The sequence below is a fragment of the Orcinus orca genome, chromosome 16, assembly GCF_937001465.1.
Source record: "Orcinus orca chromosome 16, mOrcOrc1.1, whole genome shotgun sequence".
Classification (NCBI taxonomy): domain Eukaryota; kingdom Metazoa; phylum Chordata; class Mammalia; order Artiodactyla; family Delphinidae; genus Orcinus; species Orcinus orca.
In genome coordinates this window covers 46,735,121-46,759,161 of record NC_064574.1, presented here as the reverse complement: position 1 = coordinate 46,759,161, position 24,041 = coordinate 46,735,121, and the positions used below count along the sequence as shown (strand labels likewise).

At 45.5% G+C, this 24,041-nt stretch overlaps 1 protein-coding gene across 1 annotated transcript in view; it reads left to right on the top strand.

Annotated features, from left to right (window-relative positions):
• Positions 1-24,041, top strand: part of CFAP61 (cilia and flagella associated protein 61) — a 255,995-nt gene that overhangs the window by 180,470 nt on the left and 51,484 nt on the right. The window contains exons 21-24 of the mRNA XM_049699137.1: positions 6,530-6,704; positions 17,160-17,452; positions 21,991-22,318; positions 23,652-23,743. Of these exons, the coding sequence (XP_049555094.1) occupies positions 6,530-6,704; positions 17,160-17,452; positions 21,991-22,318; positions 23,652-23,743 (888 nt within the window). The remainder of the gene's footprint in view (positions 1-6,529; positions 6,705-17,159; positions 17,453-21,990; positions 22,319-23,651; positions 23,744-24,041) is intronic.

The following is a 24,041-nucleotide window of genomic DNA, read 5'->3' as shown; positions in this document are numbered from 1 at the left end:
ATCTCCTCCCCTTGAATCTGTGACAGCCTTGACCGGCAGACTACGAAGGAAGTGACATGGCATGAATTTAAGTCCAAGTCAGAGGCTAGGCAGCTTCTCTTTGTCTGTGGGAACAGTGGCTCCTGGAGCCCTGAGCTGCCACATAAGGATTCCAGATACCCTATGACCGCTGTGCTGGAAATGCCATACATGGGTTCTCCAGTTGAGGGTTCCAGCCAAGCCCAGGCTCTCAGCCATCCCTGCCAAGGCCCCGGACATGTGAGTGAAGCCATCATGGACCCTCCAGACCAGACCATCCATACACTGAATGTCACCAAGTGCTCTCTATCGATAACACGTGGAATAAAAGGATTGCCCAGCCAAGCTCTACCCGAACTTCTGGCCACAAAGTCATGAAAGGTGATAAAATGGTGGTTTAAACCACTACGTTTTGGTGTGAGCTTGTTGCAGAGCAAGAAACAACTGGAACAAAAAGATAACAGAATAAGAGAAAAGAGAACAACATCTAGAAAAATCAGAGCAAGGACATACTTTTGAAAATATTCCAGAAGGATCCTCTCCCTCTCTCTCTCTGTCTCTCTCTCTGTCTCTCTCTGCCCCTCCTTCTCTGTCTCCGTCTCTGTCTCTCTCCCCAGGACACTGTGCATCATCCTCATTACGGCCTCCATCACAGGAGCCAAGGACATTCGAAGAGCAGAGGCTGCGCTGAGAAGGCCACAGGGTGAGATGAAAAGGGAGATGGAGTAAGAAAGGATTGATGTTACATCTCCATCAAGAGACAGACCTGCTTCTGTACAAGTTGGTGAAGTCAGCTGGAGACCAATCACAAAACTCCCCTGGAGGGTGGAGGCAAAGGGCAAAGGGATACACTGGGTGCCAGAGACAAGAAGATATGCTAGAGGTGGAGGCCATGCCTGGACAGTGCTTCTCCCAAAGAAGAGGCCCAAATACATGGAATAGAGACAATAAAGATATGCTAGAAGAAAACTTTCCTTACCTGAAAACATCATCCAGTTGACCACATTCTTGGCAAAATCAAGGAAGAATTTTCTCAGCTAGTTACATTCTGATGAAATTTTGGTTCTATGAGAACGATAGGGAAAACAATGAACAAACTTCAAGAGAAAAATAGCAGATTACCTCCCCCCACCCTGCCTCAAAAAGAACAAAAATAAGGCAAGGCAAATAAAGCAAAAAATCACCTCTCCAGCCTTCAGTGGTTTAAGAAAATGAAACTGGCTGCTCAGAATTTTGAAGAAAATGGGCAATTCAGTCATCACATGCTCGCCTAAGTGTATCCTATTGGAGGATGGCAAAATGTGTTCTTTATGGGCCAGGCCTGAGAAAGAAGATCTTCCGTGGTCTTTAATTCGCACTCTGGATAACGGAGACAGAAAAGAACTGGACACAGTAGTATAAAAGGACACATGGCAACACCACAAACAAAAGGTAATCCAAATCATTTTTATGAATCTGAGAATAAATCCAAGATGGGCAATAATGAATCTTACTCTGAAGTAATCTAATCAAAACCGAGTTCTTAAAAAAAAAAAAAAAAAAACCCGAGTTCTTGAAAATAGGGAGAGAGGTGGCCAAGGACTATGTCTTAAATGGGGAAGCACAAGGCAATGTTTCATTCTTGACTCTTATATTTAGAGGAAATAAGGTTAAAGAATGCTTTTGAGCAGCCTAAATAAATTCACCTTCCAAAAACCGGAGAAGATAAAAAGGAAGAAAACATCCTTCATGTAACCAGAGGCAAGAAAAGAAAGAAAATAGCCACGATGCTTACACTTGAAAGTATGAACCAGAATGGCATAAGGAAAAAAAACCTAACAGTTGTAACAGCGAGTGTCATGGTTTTAAATTGCCCCCATTACAACATCAAGGATCTGTTTTTACGTGGACGTCGAAATACAAGAGGAATACAAAACGAACCACACTCAGAGTTTAAGAGTGAAAAGATAGTTCCAGGGGCACCAGCCAAAGATGTCAGGCAAATTCAAACAGCTGTTACGAGCAGCAGCAATAGTCATATCCGGCGAAGCAGAATCAGCTGGAGAAATAAGAGCACTGATCCTAACAAAGGGTGAAATTCGTGACGACGACGTGGAGGTCACGAGCCCGTTACATGGCACAATGTGGTTGTGTCACAGAGTGTATCCCAGGACAGAAGTGCACCTGCAGCATGACGTGCATTTCTTGGTGTCACACGTAAGGGAAGGAACCAGCTGAAGCACCTCCAGAGATAAGAGGTCATCCCGGATGTTTAGCCAGAGGGGCAAAGAGTCCAATGGCTGAGAGTGTTCGTGTAGAAATGAATTCAACTCAGTGTGGCCCGGGGAGCAGATAACGACAGACATCAGAAGCCATGGGACTACAGCGCGCGTCCATCCTAAGAAACTACCTCCTAAGGGTCAGAGCCTCTGCCAAGAGGGACTGTCCAACCCCCGGGTACAGCGGGCAGCCGGCAGGAGGGGTCAGGGCACCTGACCTAGATCGAGCACTGGCCTTGCACCACACCAGTGCTCCCTGAAGTCACCCTTGTGGTAACACCCTGAGCTCCCTGCCACTCCCACCCCCATTTCGCAGGTGAGGGAACCAAGCTGCAGTGGGGCTGAGGTTAAAAGTCAGACAAGACAACTTGTCCAAGGTCGCACAAGGGTGGCAGACTAGGGGCTAGGGTTTGAGCGCAGGTGGTCTGGCTCCAGTTCTTCGCCGCTGCCTGTCTCTCTCCTCCCTCCCTCTCTCCCTGTCTCCTTCCCTGTGCCTCCTCCTTCCCTCCTGCCCTCTCCCATCCATGTGCTGCAGAGGTTACACTGGATGGCTTTAAAAGTCTTCACAACTCACAAATTCTAGAACTAACCGTTTATAGCTAGAGTCAAATAAACAGGTTTTTTTTTAAGTTTTTTTTTTTCCCTCTCTTTAAAACTATCTGGGGCTTCCCTGGTGGCGCAGTGGTTGAGAATCTGCCTGCCAATGCAGGGGACACGGGTTCGAGCCCTGGTCTGGGAGGATCCCACATGCCACGGAGCAACTGGGCCCGTGAGCCACAACTACTGAGCCTGCGCATCTGGAGCCTGTGCTCTGCAACAAGAGAGGCCGCGATAGTGAGGGGCCTGCACACCACGATGAAGAGTGGCCCCCGCTTGCCACACTAGAGAAAGCCCTCGCACAGAAACGAAGACCCAACACGGCAAAAATTAATTAATTAATGAACTCCTACCCCCAACATCTTATATATATATATATATATATATATAAATATCTGGAGAAAAGCAACCTCAGTTCTGGTAAGGTGGCTTCCTGGTGCCCTCAAGAACCCAGGCCCTTCTGTCTTTTGTTCTTCCATCTTTGGAATGTGCCTTCCATCCTCAGCACCTTGTGGGGACTGCTGTGGTTCCAGCCATTTCATGTGCAAGAAGCAGGAAGGAGGAAAGACTAGAGCAGAATGGCTTTTCGAGTTGCCCTCCCCCTGCCCCCGAAGGACACCTGCTTATCTCTCTTGACCTCTCAGGTCATGAGTTGGGAAATGTTCCAACTGGGCATATGTCCCAGGAGTCTGTTACTAAGAAAGAAAGGGAGACAGGATATTGGGCAGGCCACCAGCATCCCCTACTGCCATGTTAACTTGCTGAGGAGAACAGGGTGGCCAAGGGGCTCCCACCAGCAGGTGATGCTCCATCCCAAATCATCTGGAATGGTTGAGAAGTGTCTGCTTCTCTCCAATCACGAGTCAGTGCCAGTTCAGTGGTGGTAGAGAAGCTCTGCTTTGGGGAGCCAGCGCTGATGGTGTGTCTTCAGTAGATGTGCCCACGCCTCTTGTTGAACTTTACTCCCTCCTGTCGAACTCTACTCCCTCCAATTGAACTCTACTCCCTCCTTTTGTTGATGACATAATATGATTTTTCCCCATAGATCCTTCTTGATATACTGAGTTTTGCTAAACTCTGTGTGGACAAATTAATTAGCTTTGGGATTTAAAATTCTAGCTCCAGTTTTACCTATTTTGTGAAATGCCACCGTGCAAACATGAAAATATATTATCCCTTTAATTTCTCTAATTCTTTATAGTTAGAAATGTGCAAAAACAACTCCATCCATTTAAGTGTGTGGAAGAATTATATAGATTATCAGAATGCAGTTGCCTCTCAGGACTGTAGCAAACTAATTCTCGTTTTTGACCTTCTTTCTTTCCCCCCCTCTTTTCCTTGTTTTTTCATATGAACACCCACTATTTGGAATGATAAGTCATTGAAAGTTTTATAAATTGAATGGCTCTCAATTTGTTCTTCAGCCCTGCCTTTTCCTGCCAAGGATTTTTCCTGACTTGTTAAAGCATGATTTACTAAACTGGTATAATGTTACCCCAATTTCATTTTCTCTTATACTATAATGCTTGTTGTAGTTCTGGTAAAGTTTCAAACCTCCAAAGCACAGTATTCAGTATTGTGCACTTTAAACCATTCACCAAAGCCCTCAGTGGACTGCTTTATGATAACTATGAATATACTAATGCCAAAATTTTAGTGTGATATTGCTAAATAAATTATATTGCTAATAAGAGCTTTCCTCCACAATTTTCGTTGTAGTAAATGACCACTACTTATTGGGTTGTTCCTTTTTACTAAATATCATTTTACTGCAGCCTCTTTGTGGAGAAAGGACATCCAGCTTTAAAAATAGATTCTGTTTTTTGTTTTAGTCCAGCCTGAAATTGAATTAAATACATCACAGCAATGTGCCAAGGCTTTAATACTTCTCTTGAGGAAGGATATACCCGAAAGTTTCCTAAATGTCATCTGGGGTTTAGTGGAGCCCCACGTGTCCCGGCACCAGCCAGCATTCACATCCCCCAGCACAGCAGGCATTGCCCGCGGTTGTCGGGGAGGAAGAGCCTCCCGAGAGCCCGTGTTAGTCTCTGCTGCCAGTGAATGTTTTGCCCTTTGTAGCTGTAGGAGTCTGGGCTCGCATCCTTAGGCCTCACGCCACAAATGTGCAGGACGGCTGCTGCGGGGCCTCTAACAGCAGCCGAGCTGCCTGGGAGTCTTGCCCTAGGTTCCGGCCTCGTTATCTCCCATAATTTCCACCTGCCACCAAATGAACCTCGGAGGGGCAGCACGGGGGCCCACTGGGCACACCCGCCCCACTGTGCCGTTTGACGTGGCTTCTACAATGGCGTCTGTTTGCTCGATTTTAATTGAACCAAAGTAATGAACAAATCAGGAGTCCATATAAAATACCCAAGTATCTGGCATTTCTTGAGCGATCAGATCTGGCCACCCTGAACCCCGACTCTACCCTGACAATGACCAGGTGGAGTTGAGTCACGGCTGAACGCTCTGGCCAGGGCCTGGGCGTCCCGCTTGTCACAGCATCCTGGACACCAAGGACAAGAGTTGGCCATCATCCGTTATTGGGTTTCCTACAGCAGAGGAAAGCGTCTGTCTTCACCCACGTCTATGTCAAAAGCGAGGGAACAGGAGCTGTACTGGGAGGGCTCAGTGTTGAGAGAGAGAGAGAGAGAGAGAGAGAGCACTTCTTTGACAAAGTGAAAGATAATCCTATAATTTTCACAAGTAAGTAGTAGCCCACTTCCCTCATTTTGTGGGTAGACCCTCTATGTGCTTGAATTTCACTCCCTTGATATAATTGCCTCAGTGCAGATTGTTTTTACCAAAAACAGTGACATCAAATCCAGTACCACGTGCTCTTCCATGGCCCTGCCCCCCTTGCAGGAAGAAGCGGGTCCTGGGTTCCCTCCCCTTGACCCTGGCCAGGCCTCTGTGAAGGCCTCCGTAACTGAACGTGGCGAGAGAGGCCCTGCTGGGCTCCCAGGACCAAGAAGAGAAGAATGTGGAGCTCTCTGGACTGCTACCCTCTCTCAGGACATGTGCCCTGGAACTCAACCCCCCAGCCCCCCAGCTGTGAGGAAGCTCAGGCCACAGGGAGAGGCCCCACGTGGAGTTCCGGCCGACAACCCCAGCTGGGATCACAGCCAGCACCAACTGCTAGAGATAGAGTGATGACTTGTCATCTTTTTAAATACCCACCATGTTTTCTTGGGGAAAGAAAAAGGATTGAGAGAGTTTATCTCCAGGTGATTCCAGCCCCCGGCCATCAGGTCACCACCCCCAGCCTTTAGGTCTTCCCAGCTGAGGCCTCCAACATTGCTAAACAGACTAACTGTCCCCCACCATTCCCTGGCTGCATGGCTGACCTACAGAATCTGTGAGCCTACTGAATGGGGGTTTTGCACTACCGAGCCTTGGAGTAACTTGTTACGCAGCATCAGATGACCAGGGCAGCTCCTTCTGAGAATTAGCTCCAAGTGATCATTTCACCCGTTTTTTGTTTTTTTCTTTAATTAAGACTGGATTATATCTTGAGACAGCAAAAGGCACACCTGTACTGGGTATTGCTCTGTTTATTTTAATTAATTAATCAATCAATCAATGAATTAACTCATTACTTGTGAGCGCTTCACCTGTTACCACTGAAATAAGCATCTCTCTGTAACGTATCTCAGGTCCCACGCCCTACAGGGGCCGACATTAGTCAACACCCGACAAACAGAGAAGTTCCGAACAGCGGTCTGCAGCAGTACACGGGCCCGGTTCCCTGCAATCATTTCACCCTCAACGACGAAGAAGATTGCTTGAAGGCCCTGACTTGGATCAGGAACAACTCCATTGCTGCAGAAGGTAAGGATGCTGGTAACTGTGCATCTTTTCAGAACAGCATTTTATCTTTATAATGAGTCTTATTCTTCGTCTAGTTCCAGTATATAATTAGTACCTAATTAATTCCAACCAAATCATTCATCTGCTGTGCTTTGTTTTCCAGATTAATTTACAACTTGTCATTTTTGGATACCCAGCATGTTTTCTGGGGGAAAGAAAAAGGCTTGAGATAGTTTAATTATCTATAATTATTTTATTACACAAAAATGAATATCCAAAGAGCAAAGCATGGCTAAAATCATTAACTAATTAAAGAATAATTTAATAAGCAAACATGTTTAGCAATTATATGGAAAATATGACTCCTTTTGTGAAGCTGAAAAGACCTCGGAAGAAAAGGAAAGGTCTGAGTTGGAAGGGCTCTTCTCTTTCACAACCCATTGTTCTCCTTCGTGGTTGCCTGCACAGTCCTTCCCACAAATGAACATATTCGAGTTGCCTGCCACTTCCTGAAGCCAAATGAGAGAGTAAAACATTTGTACAAATTGTTTTCTCAAGCATCTTCCTCTCTATTGCTTGGGTTAATGGAAATTGTTTGACTAGTAGAATAACTAGAACAGGGCCTGGCTGCCTATTTGTCTTTAATTGAAACCTGGGGAGTCAAGTTTTAGAGATGACTTACTGCAGCCCCTTCATTTTACCGAAAGCGCAGGGAGGATCAGGGACTTGGTTGGGTTATACAACCACCTGTGATGGGCTAGGCTTCTAACTCAGACCTTTGATTCAGTCCCGGGATGGAAAAATCAGTAAGTTACTGGAGTGTGGAGATCAGTATATAAAATTAAATATATTAGTTTATTGAATGTATTTGTTTAAATATAATTTCATTATGTTAGTTAATATAATTATATTAAAATTAAATATAGTTTCTTCCGATTTTTGGTGGAAGATTTAGGTGTTAGTTAACTTTTTGTCAAGTTTCTACATTTACTTCATTAAAAATCAAAAATAGGTATCAAAGGATATTCGATACATTGCTGAATTCAATTTGTTAGTACTTAGAGGCTATTTGCATCTAAACTCATGAGTAAGATTGGCCTGTTTTCTCTTTTATGCTTTACTTGGCAAGTTTTTGGAATCAAGGGTATGCTAGTCTCACAAAGTGTTTTGGGGAAGCTTTCCATATTTTTGGTGGGTCAGAAATACTTTGTATAACCTAAAAACTGGACAGGAATCACCCATAAAATCAACGGTCTGGAACCTTTGGGCAGAGGTGGGATATATAGATATATACTGGGGACCCAGAATAAAAACTTGTCAAAGTATTCAATATTTTAATTTTTTCATTAAAACTCAGTATTATTTTCAGTTTTGCATCTGTATGTGTTTAAACCTGTTTCAATATTTTAGTCATTCTTTAATCATTGCCCTATGACCTAAGTACACTTAGGGAGTTCTCTGATCTGAGGGTCAGCAAGCTTTTACTGTAAAGGGCCAGATAGTAAAACTTTTAGATTTAGCAGGCCATATGGTCTCTGTCCCAGCAACCCAACTCTGCTGCTATGGCAAGAAAGCAGCCACAGACAATATGTCAGTGAATAGGCATGGCTGTGTTCCAATAAAACTTTATTTACAAAACTAGGGGATGAGTCATAGTTTGCAGAACCCTGCTTTTATCCATACAATTTGTGACAACTCATTACCATTTCTTCAAGTCCAGACCTCAAAATGTAACTTAAGCTTGCTGAAAGCACAAAAGCCAATGGTTCAATACAAAATATACATTATGTCTTAGGAATGTGCCCAGTCCTGTTATAATGCAGTGTTTTAATTGAACTCTTGGCTGTTTTGAATGTTAGGGTTCAGGAGCCTTTTGACCAAGAAAAGGGCCTTTGAACATGGCAATGCAAGTCCTTAGGGTTGAATGCTTATGGCAGAGAACTTAGAAATTCCAATGTAAGAAGCTCTTGGTTTTCAGATGGGGGAATAGCATCCAGCTATCGTGTTGCCTTGACTAGCTGTTGAAGATGGTGATACTCTGGTGCCCACCTAAAGGGAAATAAATGCTTTTGCAAGAGTTAAGAATGTCTCCCATTAACTGTTGCATAAAACCCCTGCGTGCCCGCTTTTGTCCACTGAACAGCCAGGTTAGGGAGTTTATAGACATTAGTTTCTTGTCCTAAAAGTAGGCTATTTTCCCCAGGTCCAAGTGATTAATGACACCCCCAGGGCAGGGCATCTCCCAGGTAGGTGGTCCAAACACTCAGATGCTGGGCCCAGGCTCTGGGAGGCATCTGAGAAACAGACCAGACAAGTTCATTCAACTTAGGGTAGTGACCCTTTTCAAATGACTATAAGAAAAGTTGGAAAGAAAAATGTTAACCTCCTGCCTTGAGGAAGCTCTTTCTCTTTGTAGTTTTTCCATAATTAGAGTCATATTCAGACTTGAATTTAATTAGTGCCATTCCAGATATCTTCCTCACATGGGCTGCTATGAGGATTAAACGAGATAAGATATTACATGTCCAGCTCAGGGCAGCACAGTAGGAGTTCAATCATATGGGCTGTTGTTAGCCTTGTTACTACTACTACCGCTACATGTGATAGGGTTGTTTCTCCAGGGTGTAGGTCTCAGCCACTGCCATCCTGGTGATGGTGCAGCCTAGCACAGTCTCTACACAAAAGATGGGGAGCCGTGTACACCAGGTACCAGTCTGGTTGTAGAGAGGCATCGTGACCTTCGTGAGAGCCCTGGAGGCTGTGAAGTTTAGAGAAGGTTTCCTCAAGAAAGGAGGATTTGAGCTCAGCCTTAAAGAAAGGCAGGATAGGGGCTTCTCTGGTGGCGCAGTGTTTAAGAATCCGCCTGCCAATGCAGGGGACACGGGTTCGAGCCCTGGTCCGGGAAGATCCCACATGCTGCGGAGCAGCCAAGCCCGTGTGCCACAACTACTGAGCCTGCGCTCTAGAGCCCGTGAGCCACAACTACTGAGCCCATGTGCCACAACTACTGAAGCCCGTGTGCCTAGAGCCCATGCTCCACAACAAGAGAAGCCACCGCAATGAGAAGCCCGCGCACTATAATGAAGAATAGCCCCCGCTTGACGCAACTGGAGAGAGCCTTCGCGCAGCAACGAATACCCAACACAGCCAAAAATAAAAAAATTTTAAAAAGACTGAAATTGCTGAAAAAAAAAGAAGGGCAGGATAAGCAAGGAAGAGAGAGGTTGGGGGAGTTTGATTTGTATTCAAAGACCATGACCCAACAACTCAGGCCGGGCAGACTCCGTGAAGGGCAGCAGTGGAAGGAGAAGGTGGAGGATCCAGGGGAGTCCAGGTTTAAGTGGTTACTTTTTAGAGGCTGGGGAACCAGGGGTGATGCTGTGTACAAAACAGCACTGCAGGAAGGTGAACTCCCATCTCTGGCGCCCACGGCGGCAGAGAGAAAGCCCTCGGGGAAGGATGGGTCAGGGCTGGAGCGGGGCAGCCGTTCAGGCAGGGGCGGGCTGGAAGCAGCCATCTCTGATCCATTTGAGGTCCTGCTGGCACAGCTGCATCTAGCTTATTTCCAAGTCAGTTATGGGCTGATGGTATTTGAAGCTGGAAACTGGAAGTTGGCACTTCATGAAAACGAGGAGCAGGGCTTTGTTCCCGCATCCATTACCGTCACTCCACCTGTCAGCCCTTGGTTTCTAATAACACCAGAAAGAACGTGGACATTTTTCATGATAGTTAGCTTTTGCTCCCTCAGTGCTAATTTTCCTTTTTCTCAATAGTTCAGGCTGGGGTTGGAGGGTGGGAGCTGAGGATAGGGCCCTTCTCCCAAGAGTCTGCGAAAAAAACTCCTGTGTCTCACGGGCTGTGATTGGGTCGAATGTCCTTCCAGGAATCACACCCCGAATCCTGGGAAACTCCAGGCCTAACTTTGAAGCAAACAGACTCGAGAGGAGGGGCTTGTTTGCTGAGGACAGTGGAGGGATTGTTCTAGAAGGACAGAAGGATGCTACGTAGCAGAAAAAATGGATTTTTTTTTTTAATAGGAGGAGGTTAGCTTTCCTCTGAATTTCTGCCCCTTGAAAAAGCACAGATATCTCCCCCAAAGCATCACCACTCTCGCCTGCCCCGTCTCTGTTTTATCATGTCTTCCTCTGCTTCCAAAGGAGAAACAGTTGTTCTGTGATGGAATTTGTCCAGTCTGAAGGAAATTGTTTATTGGTCTCTGTAGTTGGATGAGTTTATAGATGTAAATTATCGTAAACTATTAGAACTGCTCCACTATCCTGGAGAATAGCTGACATCACTGGCTTTCAACTGCAAAAAAAACCTGGAGGGTTTAGCCGGCGGGAGCGGGGGGGTGTTTCAGATAGAACCCAGCAACCTAATACATTATAACAGTTTATGGCATTAATTGAAACTAATTGAAATTCATCTGCTATTACCTCTGTACTTTCCATGAAAATGAAAAGTAGGATGAAAGTAAAGTACAAAAAAATACACCGCCTTGATGGCCCGAAATGGATCAATTATTTTCATCTTCAGCTAAATACAGTTTACTGCCTTATTAAAAGCATGTTTGTAAGAAAAGTATAACATTAAAATTCCAGTGCATGAATCACCGAACAAAGCCTTTGTTATGCTATATCTAATATATTCTTCCCTTTTTATTTGACAGAGCAAAATGAGACGTGTCATAGAAATCTTATGCTTTGACTTCTAAAAAGTAAAAAGAGTATTTTCTGGTCTATTCATGAACATAATATGTTTTTTAAGTATGTGTTTATTTCACAATTTATTAATATTCTAGGGTATCTATTTAAAATTCTTTCATTATCTGGTTATTCCCTAAAGTTAATAATACAGATACAATGCCGATTAGAGGGGTTTTTAAGGAACATGTTATATATATCCATCTGCAAATATAGTGCAGTGGTGTGAGCACTGGTTCTGAAATCAGACCTGGCAGGTCTGAGTTCTGATGAACCATCTACTGCTGTGTGACCTGGAGCTTGTTACTTAACCCCTCTGTCCTCAGTTTTCTGGAGAGCATAATAAAACTTTTCTCATGGGCCTGTTCTGATCTTACATAATCTCTGTTTCTTTTGAAGTGGAAAGGAACCATAATTCTTCATTAAAATACAATGGAATATGTAAATATACATACAATAATAAGATAGCTTAAAATACATAAATTATAAAATGTAGTATATAATTCTTATTTTCTCTGGTCTTAAAAATGCAATAACTGTAAAGAAAAATTCTTATTAATATCTATGTGCATAAATCTTGAATTTACTTCTTATCCTCTTGAGATGTGAGTTCCTGGCCAGAATGCCAGATCGGAAAATCCTTCCCTTTTCTCCTTTCCAAGTGATGGTTTCCTTCCTGGAGAATCCTTCATCTTTACCTCTTGTGTGGGCTTGCCTCATTTTGGTGGTCACACAATCAGAGTTGCTGGTGTATTCATTTACACCTTCAACAAGAGTGTATCAGAAATCAAAAGCATCACCTTTACGTTCCTGCCAACATTTCAGACAGCTGGTCTTAGTGCTTTTGCAGCCTGAGGTGGAGAAGTGACAGCTCACCCAGGTGGTGATGGGAATCATCACGCCCCCTCTTCCTCCCCAGCTGGGCCCCTCATTCCTTTGGAAGCTCCCTTGCACATTCTGTCCCAAAGGTCGTTGCAGGCGAGCGTGAGAGAAGGACTGGGTGCTCCTTCCTGCCAACTTCAATTCCAGGGGCTTTCACAAGGTCGTCTTTTCACCACCGTGCCCTCCTTGTACTATGCCTCCCGATTCTGCTCTGTACTCTCAGTAATGCATAATTTATCCCCTAGAAGGAGCAACAAAGATCAGCCTCCCATGAAAACTGGTATAGTTATATTCCATTGCCCCCTATTGAAAATCCACCCAGACTGTTCGAATCCTGAGTTATCATTTGCCAGTTCAAAGTAGGGCCGCCCACCACTTCCCCTCTGTCACCCATCAGGTCAAGTGCAAAGACTGGCTGTTTCTTATCTGTTAAGTAAACTGAGCTGCTGCGAAGAAGACAGTGACCAGATCTCTTAGCATAAAACTGATATCCAGGGGGAAATCCTCAGCTTTTCCACTCTGTTTCTTCCACATATGCATAGAAACTTCCAAAGAATATATGCGAAATCCCAACAAGATAAAGGAAGCCCCTGCAATGTGTCACCTCCTTCAAAATATTTGCAAAGACTCCGTGAGTTACAGAGCACCGAAGTGGTGGAAATGCATGAGCTGAATGAATCTTTAATGAACTGGGGTTGTCTGACCTCTTAAGCCCGCTGTAGATGACAGATGCCGTGGGTTCCACATACCCTGGGGCTGCCCCCCTCTCCTCCACCAGCCGTCAGGATGTTCTGCGCCAGCAGGACCCCAGCCACCCGCCTGGTCCACTTGGACTGGGACACACTGTCAGACCCAGCATCGCCCTTACAAAGCCCTTTACAGTGTTGTTATTCACGGCTCAGTTCCCCCACCCCTCCCCCACCTCACAACCACTTTTCTCACCTGCTTTTAAACTCTTGCTTGCTTCTAACTCAGCCAGCGATGGAAGAAAATCTACTTCTCTGAGGCGTTCTGGGTTCTTCTCTCTCTCTGCCCCCTCCCTTTCTTTCTCTGTTTCCTTCCCTCTCCATCTTCCCTCTTTGATTTGGCCCCAAATTCACCCAGCTGTCCGCAGCGTGATAGTTACACAAGGGCTAACCTCCCTGTAAAACATCCTTGGTCCCTCGGTTTAAACTGCACCGACATGGCAGCAGTATTATTTTCTACTGTCGTGTTGGAGGCACACACAGTTTTGGTTACATTTAGGATCGTGTAGGATTTCATGGGCTAGAAGGGAAACCTAATAGCCAGATCTAACATGTTTCTGTGTTACAAATCTCAGGTATACAGCCCATCCTGTGGCTGGACTGGTATGTAGTGCCAACTTAATAGTGAACACCAAGTCGAAATACGTAGTAGGAAAACCTGGCCAGAGTGAGGGTGTTCTGCAGTAAATATCGACAGACCCCAAAAGGAAAGGCCAGTTAGTTTCGGATCAGCAAAAGCTGGTGAAGCTCAAACACTCATCCGCGCATCTGGTCGGGAAACGTTTTGTCACACCCATTGCAGGCCAGGCTCTGTGTGAGGCCCCAGGGTGGGCAGGGTGAGCCTGAAGTCCTCTCCTCCCCCAGGTAAGCCAGGGCGTGTAGACTGCTGATGCAAGGAAGGCAAGACGGAGACGGCCTCGGGCCTGCAGGGACCTCACCTGCCTGGGGCTGGACCTTCTGCTGGGGCCCAGGTACAACCACAAGCATAGCCCAGTCCAGGGGGCTTCAAAGGCCCTAGTTCCACCCCATCCATGCTAGTAAAATTACTCTGATAAGTATAAGTAATCATATTTTTATACCTAGATTGATTTGTCCCGAAACGCATACATTACTAATCAGAATCTTTGTCTGCTAGCTTTTGTCCTGGGGACTCCCCACAATATGTCTTTGCTTATCCTATGAATTATCTTCATGCTTATATTTTTACTGTTAGCTTATGAAAAAATTACGGGCATTTGCGTGAAGCCAATGTTATTGGTAACAGTTCTAAATGTTACTGTTACTGGTAATAATAATAATAATGGATTGTGTATTTTTTTTTAAGCATTTAGATAGGAGGCCAGGCCCAGAAAGAGAGCTGTTACCAGAGATAACTTTTTCTTTTCTTTTGGCCACGCTGCACAGCTTGCTGGATCCCCGACCAGGGCTGGAACTCAGGTCCCTAGCAGTGAGAGCTTGGAGTCCTAACCACTGGACCACCAGGGAGTTCCTGGGATTGTGTATTAAAGTGCCTGGCTTTAGGCCAGGTATATAAGAGTCACGAGATAAACAGGAATTGAATCTAAAAATTCTTTACAAAGAAAAAGTGGGAAATGATGTAGAAAGAACTCACAATTGCACAAAGATAATGGAAAGAATAATCCCCCCCAGAGTGGAAACATGTAAAAGGCAAGGGATCAAACTAGCAAAGAGTAACAGGCTGACTTTGTAACATTGGGTCTTATGTATGTGGAGGAATGTGATTTGACCTGTGACATGTTCTTATTTAGGTAGTAAAAAAATTATAATGAGATTTTATTCTGTTTTGTGGGTAATGAGACAATGTAAGTAAATAATCATATAAAACACGTTTAGATGAAAAATTTTAGATGACATCACATAGGCATGATTTACTATGTGCCCAATACAAATGTGATTTTGGACCGTTGTTCAGCAAATATGTACACACACACATCCCCGCTGTGGGCAGAGTTTGCTTCACCCCCTTGGGCGGGTGTGGGTGTGGCCGCATGACTTGCTTTGGTCAATGGAACATTAGTGGATGTCTTGCAAGGAGAGGCTTAGAAAGTGTGTGAGCGGTTGTGCTTGCCCGCCTGTGCTCCTGCACAGCTCCTGAAAGAGAATATGCCTCAGGTCACTGTTGGTCCAGAGAGGATGAGAGAGACGTGGTGCAGATCTGACCCCAACCACAGCTTGGAGCCACATCAGCCAACATCAGTCAGCCCACAGACGTGTAGGCCAACCTGCAACAGGCTTATTGTTGTTTGGCATTGAGTTTGGGGGTAGTATGTCATGCAGCATTATCGTGACAATAGCTGACAGTTACAATAACTGAAGTCTCATATTTGGGGGAGGCGTTTCAAATTAAACTAAAAGATAGACAAAACTATTTAGAAGTTAGCATATCTATAAATAAACGTCTAATTTAAATAGTAGAGCTTTTATGAAATGTATGGAAGTCCTCATCCTGTCCAGCTGCCTACAATCTGTGGGCAACCCTGGCTAAATAACCCTGCATTGCTGGGGCTTCCATGAGCCTGTAATGAAAAAGCCCATCTCACAGAATAGTTACTAAAAGCCAACATGAAGGAGAGACTGGAAAAATATTCAACTCTGAGTTGCATGGGGCCTAAGCACTTAAATCTGTTTCACGGAAAATGAATATTGTTTTTGCATGCATATTTTAAAGGGGCAGAAGACCTCAAACCTATGACAGTTTGAGGTTCAAGTTTTGGCTCTCCTGGCAGGCTAGTTCTTTGTTGTGTCAGACCGCCAGGATTCATGTTGCACAGCAGGTGGGAGCCTCAATAATTTAAGCAAAATGTTGGCTCTTTCAGCCAAGGAAAAGGCAGCTCACCCAGGAATGCTGCACTAGCGCGTCTGAATAGGGCGGCAATCAGAGCCCCCAAATCGGAGCATCCTAGGGAAGCCGGGAAGGAAGGACCCTGCCCCTGGCTGCCTTGCCCCCTTGGCATTCCACGTTTGAGCAACAGGAAGTAGGGGAGGACTTTCCAGAAGCTCTTAACCTTAGGGAAGCCATCTGAAAGCTATTCTAGTTCCTTTCCTTCTAAACAAGTAAGACAAGCCGTTATACGTCCTCTCAATTTTGGATAGAAATAGATTTTTGCATAATGTATTCCACCAAATTGAGTAAGTACACTTGCCATTTATTTTGTCTCATAAAATTCCTCTTCAGATCATTTTATAAACAGGAGGAAAAAGAGAGGTAGATTCACAAATCTATCATTTTGTGGTAAAATTGTTACAGCTCGCCCGAGATGTGAGCCTACAGCAGTTTCTGTCTTTGTGAAGAGGTAATAATGCCAATTCAGTGTCAAAAACAACATATAAATAGCATGTAATACATCTCACTCATGTAATAGGATCATTGGTCTTAAAACTTATATCATTAGTAGAAGAGCATATGTAATTACTTCTATAATATTTTTAAGAAATATAAATAAATCATATAGACTGTTACCATCAAAATGCTCTTACACAGGGGAAATCTCTCAAAGTTATTTTGTGGTTTTATTTTTCCTCACCAAAAGAATACCTGTCAATCTCTTTTGCTAGGTCTTGACACATTAAATCCTAAAAATCAGAATTTGAATATAAAATTATCTGTTGCAAGCAGAATGTTCTAGTCTTTAGTTCTCAAAGAAGGAAAAATGTCCTTGAAATCAACATGATTCAACAACTAAGTATTAAAATATCCATACCATCACGCACATGACAATTATTTTCACCATTGTCCTTTTCATCACTCAGGAAGAACTTGCATTTATTGCAAACTTCAGCCATTTTTCCTCTTAATAAGTCTAGCAAATAGGGAGCAAAAACAAGGCAAAAGGTTTTATTCTCACCAGTTTCATTTAGCATAATTTCAACTTTCAAATTATAGGAACATAAATGAATGTCCTACTTCTGTGTTAAAAGTACTTGACTACTTTGTGGGACGTTGTGTGCCCATTCTTTACTAAATTTTCTTGGTCGCTTTTGCTAGGTAACACCGCTGACCTCCCACGGCTGAAAAAAAATGAGAGGGTTGGAGGGAGCAATTCGGCATTATTAGCATTTGACTAATAAGGTTGTTGGGTTTTTTTTTTTAAACTATGTATCTAAGCATCTGTCCCCTTCTGTAGGGAATGTCATCATCTATGGGAACACAATTGACACATACACCACGGTGGAGACGCTCTTGAACTTGGGTGTGAGGGGCTCCTACATCCACCTGGTGCAGCACCCACCCACCTCCATCGTCACCTGCATCAACAACTACGCAGTGGAGGGCGCAGTGGAGGATGCGCTCCGAGCCGCGGGGGTGACCGTCTACCGGGATGCGGTCCTAGCTCAGTGGAACGATGGCCTGAACCCAGACCCCATCCACAGCGCCAGCTTCACCACACCCACCAAGCCCTTCCAGCTCCCTTGCTCCGTAAGTAGGTCCCCAGAACCTCACACACCACCTTTGGGGGACTTGGGGTCTGAAAAGTGGTAGGTGGTGAATTTATAGTCACAGGGTTCTTTTTCCCCTAAACGTTCAGATTTTCTATTGCTGAGAAATGAACCACCCAAACTGAGTGGCCTAAAACAACAACAGCCATTCCATATTCTCTCTCGTGGTCCTGGGGCTGGACCGGGCTCCCCCAGCAGTTCTCCCTGGAAGTCTCTCCTGGGGCTGACGTCAGACTGGGGCTGGGGCTGGAATCGTCTAGAAGGTGTGTTCACCCACTTGTCCGTCTGCTGGTGTCAGCTCAGCTTCAGGTGAGATTTTGACCTGAACACTTACAAGTGGCCCCTTCATGGGACTGAGCTTCCCCTCTGCATGGTGGCTGGGTTCCGAAAGCAATGGGACAGAGACAGAGAGAGAGACGCAGAGAGAAAGAGAGAGAGAGAGACAGCATATCTCCTTTCGTGACCTAGCCTCAGAAGTCAAGCTGCACCCTTCCACCGCATTCTGTGCCCTAGAAGCAGGTCACTAAGGCAGCCCACACTCAAGGGGAAGGGAACTGGACCCCGCCTGTTCCTGGGCAGAGTGTCAGGGGGGCGGCTTTGAAGAGGGCCAGCCCCACTGAGCGCTCCCCGTGTCCCGGGTACCATGCTGCACACTGGCAGTGTATTCTGTCCCCTCCTCACAACAGCTCTTTCAAGGGAAGCATCCCCACCTTACAGACGAGAACACCGTGGCTCCGCGTCAGCTGAGATCCCAACCCAGGCCAGCAGGGCCTCAAAGTCCATGCTGTGTCGACCTCCTAAGATTCTGGAAACAGCAATAGGGGATCTTCCCCCATGATGTATGGAGAGAGTACTTTGCTTTGGGGCTTGTCACAGCTCAGCTCACACCCTGTTCAGGAGATGAGCAGAAGCCAGGAGGGAGGAAGAGGGGAAAGGGGCCAGTTGATGTGATGGAGAAGCAGGAGATCCCTCAGAGAGAGGGGGCTGCGGTCCGAGTGAGTTCTGGAGCTATGGGGGTCAAGGGCTGTGTTGGCAGTTGGGATAAAGGATGCCAGCAGCATCTAGTGGGCAAGCCGGCTGGGGACCCCCGTGGGGGCTCATAGCAGTCCCTCACCTGGCAGTAGGGGTGGGTCAGCCTAAGTCAGGGCTTCTCACCCAAGGGCCCCTATGGGCCACCCTCATCCCCCCAGAGTCTGGACTGGAGCTCAAGGCAGACCACCTGCACAGAGGGGGTTTCCCTGCCACCTGTCATTTCATTCTGATAACCCAGGGGGATTTCACATTCTGCTCTCAGTACCTTCATTTACTCCTTCACTCCACAAGCATTTATTGGACACCTACTAGGTCTCAGGCTTAGTCCTAAGCGTGAGGGATATAGCAGTGAAAAAGACAGAAAAAGTTCATTTTATTTTAACATAAAAGTGACACCGTCTACACATGTATGTCACAATACCTGTATAAGGTAGGGAAAAATCAACATCTTTTCACCAAAAGTTTCCTCCCAAAATGATGATCGTGGAAGATGTATGCCCAGGTTATCCTGGGCAACTCTGGGGGTGAACATATACCCTGCTTAGGGTGCATGGGTGCACGAAAACCTCCCCCAATATCCAACTGAATACAGATTCTGTAGCAGCCCCTGCTGGCCTTCACTCTCCTGTCCAGGTCAGAATTGGAATCATGGCAAGGACATCTTGCAGATACTCTCAGCTGCCTTGATCCAACACACCTTCCTGCCCAAACTTCACCCTAAATGGATGAGTCGGACATTGGCCTGCTGTCCTCAGGTCCTGTGTCCGGCTTCCCCTGCTCTGCTCTGCACCATGACGAGGGGCCTCTACAGAGGACCCTCCCAGCCCGTTTCCCCTGACTCTCAGTAGGTTGGCCAACCTGGCAGGAGATTAGAAACTGGAAGAAGGGAACAGTCAGGGTATTTATCCCTCCTGATCGTCAGCTTTGGGTGGCATCTCTGCCAGGGAATTAGGAGACTTTTGATGGGCACGAATATATTCACGATCTTCACTGTGGCCATGTGGTCATGGTGTCGTGGGCTGAATTATGTGCCCCCAGAGAGGAGATACGGTCCTAAGAACCAGTACCTGTGGATGTGACCTTATTTGGAAATAGGATCTTTGCAGTTGTAGTCAAGTACAGAGAAGGTCATCCTGGTTTGGGGTGGGTTCGAACTCTAATGATTGGTGCCCTTACATGGAGAGAGAGACTTGATGACAGAGAGGAGGCCCATGAGGAAGAAGGCCCCATGCTGACGGAGGCAGAGATGGAGTGATGGCAGCCACAGGTCCTGGAGCAGCAGGGATGGCCAGCGCCCACCAGCAGCTAAGGAGAGATGAGGACCTCTCTGAAGTTCTCTGTCTAGCTAGACATTTGTCAATTTTATTGATTTTTTTTCCCCCCAGAGAAACGGCTTTTGAGTTTGTTAATTATCTCCATCATCTGTCAGTTTTCTCTCTCATTGATTTCCACTCTTAACAATTATGTTCTTTTTTCTGCTTGCTTTGGATCTACTTTGGCTTTCTTTTTCTAGTTCCTTAAGGTAGACCCTTAGGCCATTATTTGTAGAAGCATTTAAAGCAGATGTTCCTACTTCATATTTTCATCCACTATGTACTATTTATTCAGTTGGCATTACAGGAGCACGTGAGTTGTGTTTGAGAGGTCTGAGAGGTCTGTAACTCAGAACACGTGCTCCCACGGACAGTGTTGGATTTGCTGATCCGGCGTTCACTCTATTCCACAAACCCCTATGTCCCAAATGTAACCGTAGCGTCAATGCCTACGCCAAAACCATATAAAATAATATGATAGAGGTACTGATAGTCTTTAAAACGCAGTAAAACAAGGGCTAGTATATGTATGTGCCCCGTAATAAAAGAGTCGTTTTAAGTAGGAGAAAAACTGGGTAGGTAGAAGAACTTTGCAGGGATGCTGAAGGGAGCTGCTGAGCATTGATGGTCCTGTTTTTCATGCATAATTTCAATTCAAATCAAACGTCTTTCCTATTTTTCTGTGAGTGGGAAGTCTGTTTCTATAGAGATGGGAAACGAGTAGAGGAGGGAAAAAAAAAGAGGAGTAGAGAGACAAAGTTTCAGAGTCAGGGACTCAGAGAAATATATTTTCCTGTGGTCACTGAGCAAGGTTATAAAACAGAAAAAAATTTAAAGAGGTTTGAAGGAAAGAAGCTGCCTGGATGGGAGTAATTGGGATAGGATTAGACATCTGAGTGAACAGAGACAGGGAAAAGGGCAAAGGCCCTGCCGGTTCCCTGAGGGAGAAGAAAGGACGTCATAGGGATGGTGGATCTGAGTCCAGTGCTGTCCAATAGAACTGTCTGCGATGGTGGAAATGGTCCATGTCTGTGCAGTCTAACATGACAGGCACCGCCACCTGTAGCTTTGGGGCATTTGAAATAGGCCACCACAACTGAGGGTCTGGATTTTAAATTTTGTTTAATTGTAATTAATTTAGATTTAAAAGTATATAGTCACCCATGACTAGTGGCTACTGCAGGCTCATTTGTGGCTCATTCCTCATTGGCACGCCATTCCTAGATGTAGGGAAGGGCATGGAAGGGGGTTACCTCTGGCTCAGGACAGCTGATTTCTGTACGTAATGAGGCAAGTGAGGTGGGTAGAGCTGGCGTGTGAAGGAAGCAGGGAGTGTGGTATCCACCAGTATGATGAGGACCCAGGTCATATGTTCATTTCTTAGCATGCTTTTAATAAGGTGGCAAACCGTGTTTAGGTAAAGATAAAAATGATTCAGCTTAGCTACTTCAATGACAACTGAAGACTTAGAAACAGCTAACTTGGACTGCTTTAATGACTTAACATCAATATGGAAGATGATCTCCAGATAAGTACGAGAACGCATTAAAATTTGGGCAGAGAGTGGAGGGGCCTGCAGGTACCTCGTAAAAATTCACTGAATCAGCACCTGCCATCCCAGGGCAGGAAGTAACAAGGCAGGAGCCCAAGCCTGGGGGAGACCAAGGCAGACGGGGCTTGCATCCTCTCTGGGGCGTCCTGCAGGGAGAGACAGGCTTTCTGGGTTTAAAGGGGCAGGAATGGGGCAGCCTGAAGACTCAAAACTGGACGAAGTGACCCCAAGAAGGAACCTGGAGAGACCTAAGTGTCAGACGCAGGAGAGGAAAATGGTAGGAGGCTGAGAAGGAACGATTCGAAATGTCCGAGAATGAGAGGAAAGTGGTGTTTATGAATGTAAACCTCCTTACGGGGAAGAACGTGCTCTTGTGGGAGATACTCCACCACGTGGCACCCTCGCCCCTGGATGTCTAGATTGAGCAATTTAAAAAAAGAAGAGTGACATTGAATGATCTTAATTTCTTCTGTGTACCAAAGATACACACACCATTATGACATACTGTTTGTAGATTTAGGTTTTCTTGTGTGCACCAAGTAATAAAATAGAGACTCTTCACCCTGTTGGGAAGGTACAGTGAAGTGATAACTAGAAATAATGTGATTGTTCACTTTGTAGATGTTCTTCAGCTTCTGTGAGAAGAACGTGGATTACGAAACATTCAGAGCCTTCAACGACGCGTGCCTTGTCTACGACGGCCGCCTTGTGATAGACACCAACTTCCACACCAATGACATAGCCATCAGAGCTGCCGGCTCCCTCACCAAGTTCTCCAACAGGTATTACTCGAATGAGTGGACTCACAGCAACTTCAATTCCAAGGAAGTTGGCTTCCAGCTGGCAGCCGTGATGCTCAACCTCTTTGACCCGACCCTCGAGCCTGTGACTGAGCCGCCGGCTGACCTTGACCGCCTCATCCCCATGTACAGGGGAGCCAAGATCAAAGGTAGGTAGTGGGCCACCTTCATCCCTGTGACGGAGCCACTGGTTGGGTCTGGACCAGCCAGCCCTCCGTTTCCTGTAGGCTTGGTGAGGAGGCGCCTGTGTCCCTCAGTGGGTTTGCACAGAGACACGGGAGGGCTCTCTTTTATGTTTAACTGTTTATTATGGACTTGACTTTATCACATCAGAACTGATGTGATAAAATTTTTCACATCAGAATGTGATGCTCACTTTGCATATAAGGAAACTGAGACTAGGGGATGATGAGTAACTTGCCCAGAGGTCCCTCACAACGGGTGTAGGGTTCGATGCCCTGACATCTTACCAAACTTTCATTCTCAATATAAGTTGAGAGGAGAACTTCCAAGCCTCCCAGGCTTTGGTCTGCTGTCTGGATGGATAAGCTAGACCATTAGCAGCTGTAAAACAGTCCAGTTTTATCCCCTCAGCTTTACTGACCCCTAAGGAGATCATCATATGAGTGACACGGAACTTTCTTATATTGGGGAGGTGGGAGTTACCCTTGAAAACAGTATCTTTGAATGTTGTGGATCTTCTACCAGAAAAATGCACATGTTTACAAAACTGTATGTTTACTTCCAGAAGGTTGATGGACCAACCCCCATAGTCATCCGTGGACCCCTAGGGGGTCTGTGAGCCCTAATCCAGTAAACAAAACATCAGGCTAAAGAGACAAAAGCCCTGTATTGCAGTCCTTGTGTTTATCTGCCCAACTAAATGGCCTCCGAGAGGTCGTGATCTCCGTCTCACTCTGGATGAGACCTTAAGAAAGGTGGTGGGTGTGGGAAAGGAAGACAAGGCATGGGTGTCAGAGGCTGATCAGAGCTAGACCAGGCTCGGGCTTCTAGGGCAAGCTAGAAATAGTAACAGTTTCATAATACGAGTTTTCTAAAGCATTGAACAAGAACTTTGTTGATTTTCCTTATAACATTTACTTAGTATTTTGGTTACATAGTGGAGGAGGATGGAGAATGGGAACACCACGGCAACATTTGTAGACCAAAGTCTTGGCTGGCTTTAGCAGGCAGAGATGAGAATGCCACAAGTTATGGGAAATCAGGATGCACGGGATCAGCTTGGCACATCTTGGAACATTGGTGGCTATATTATGGGTTATAACGGCACATTCATGTTGATTTTATTAAATAAAATAAATCGCAGGGTGTTCCTTGCTAATAGAGGTACTTGAGTGGGAAAGTTTGAGTAGCATACACCACGGCAGGCATCTCTGGTTGTCCTGTGGTACAGATGTAAGCCCTGTTACCCAGTTGTTACCCGACTGAATTAAAATGTGGAAAACTTGCCATTTCCACCAGGAGGCATCCTCCCTGGGTCGTACCATTATCTGCATATCGCCAAGCCTGCCATCCCAACCCTATTGGAGGTACAAATGGCCCAGTCTGATTTTGTAAGTATTATTCCTGAATTTCATTTTACTTTCAAATATAACACTTTGTTTATGGGGGTAGGGGTGAAATTCTTAATTCAGTCTTTAGTGTAATGTATTGGTTCACGCATCAGAAAGCCATGTGGCAGTTTGGCCCCCAAAACGACCCCCACTGACTCCCACCCCTTGGTATTCATGTCCTTGTATGGTCCCCTCCCACACTGACTAGGGCTGACCTGTGTGGCCAGCAGAATATTGTGGAAATGACAGTGTGTGACTTCCAAGGCCAGGTCCTGAAAGATAATATAGCTTCCAACTT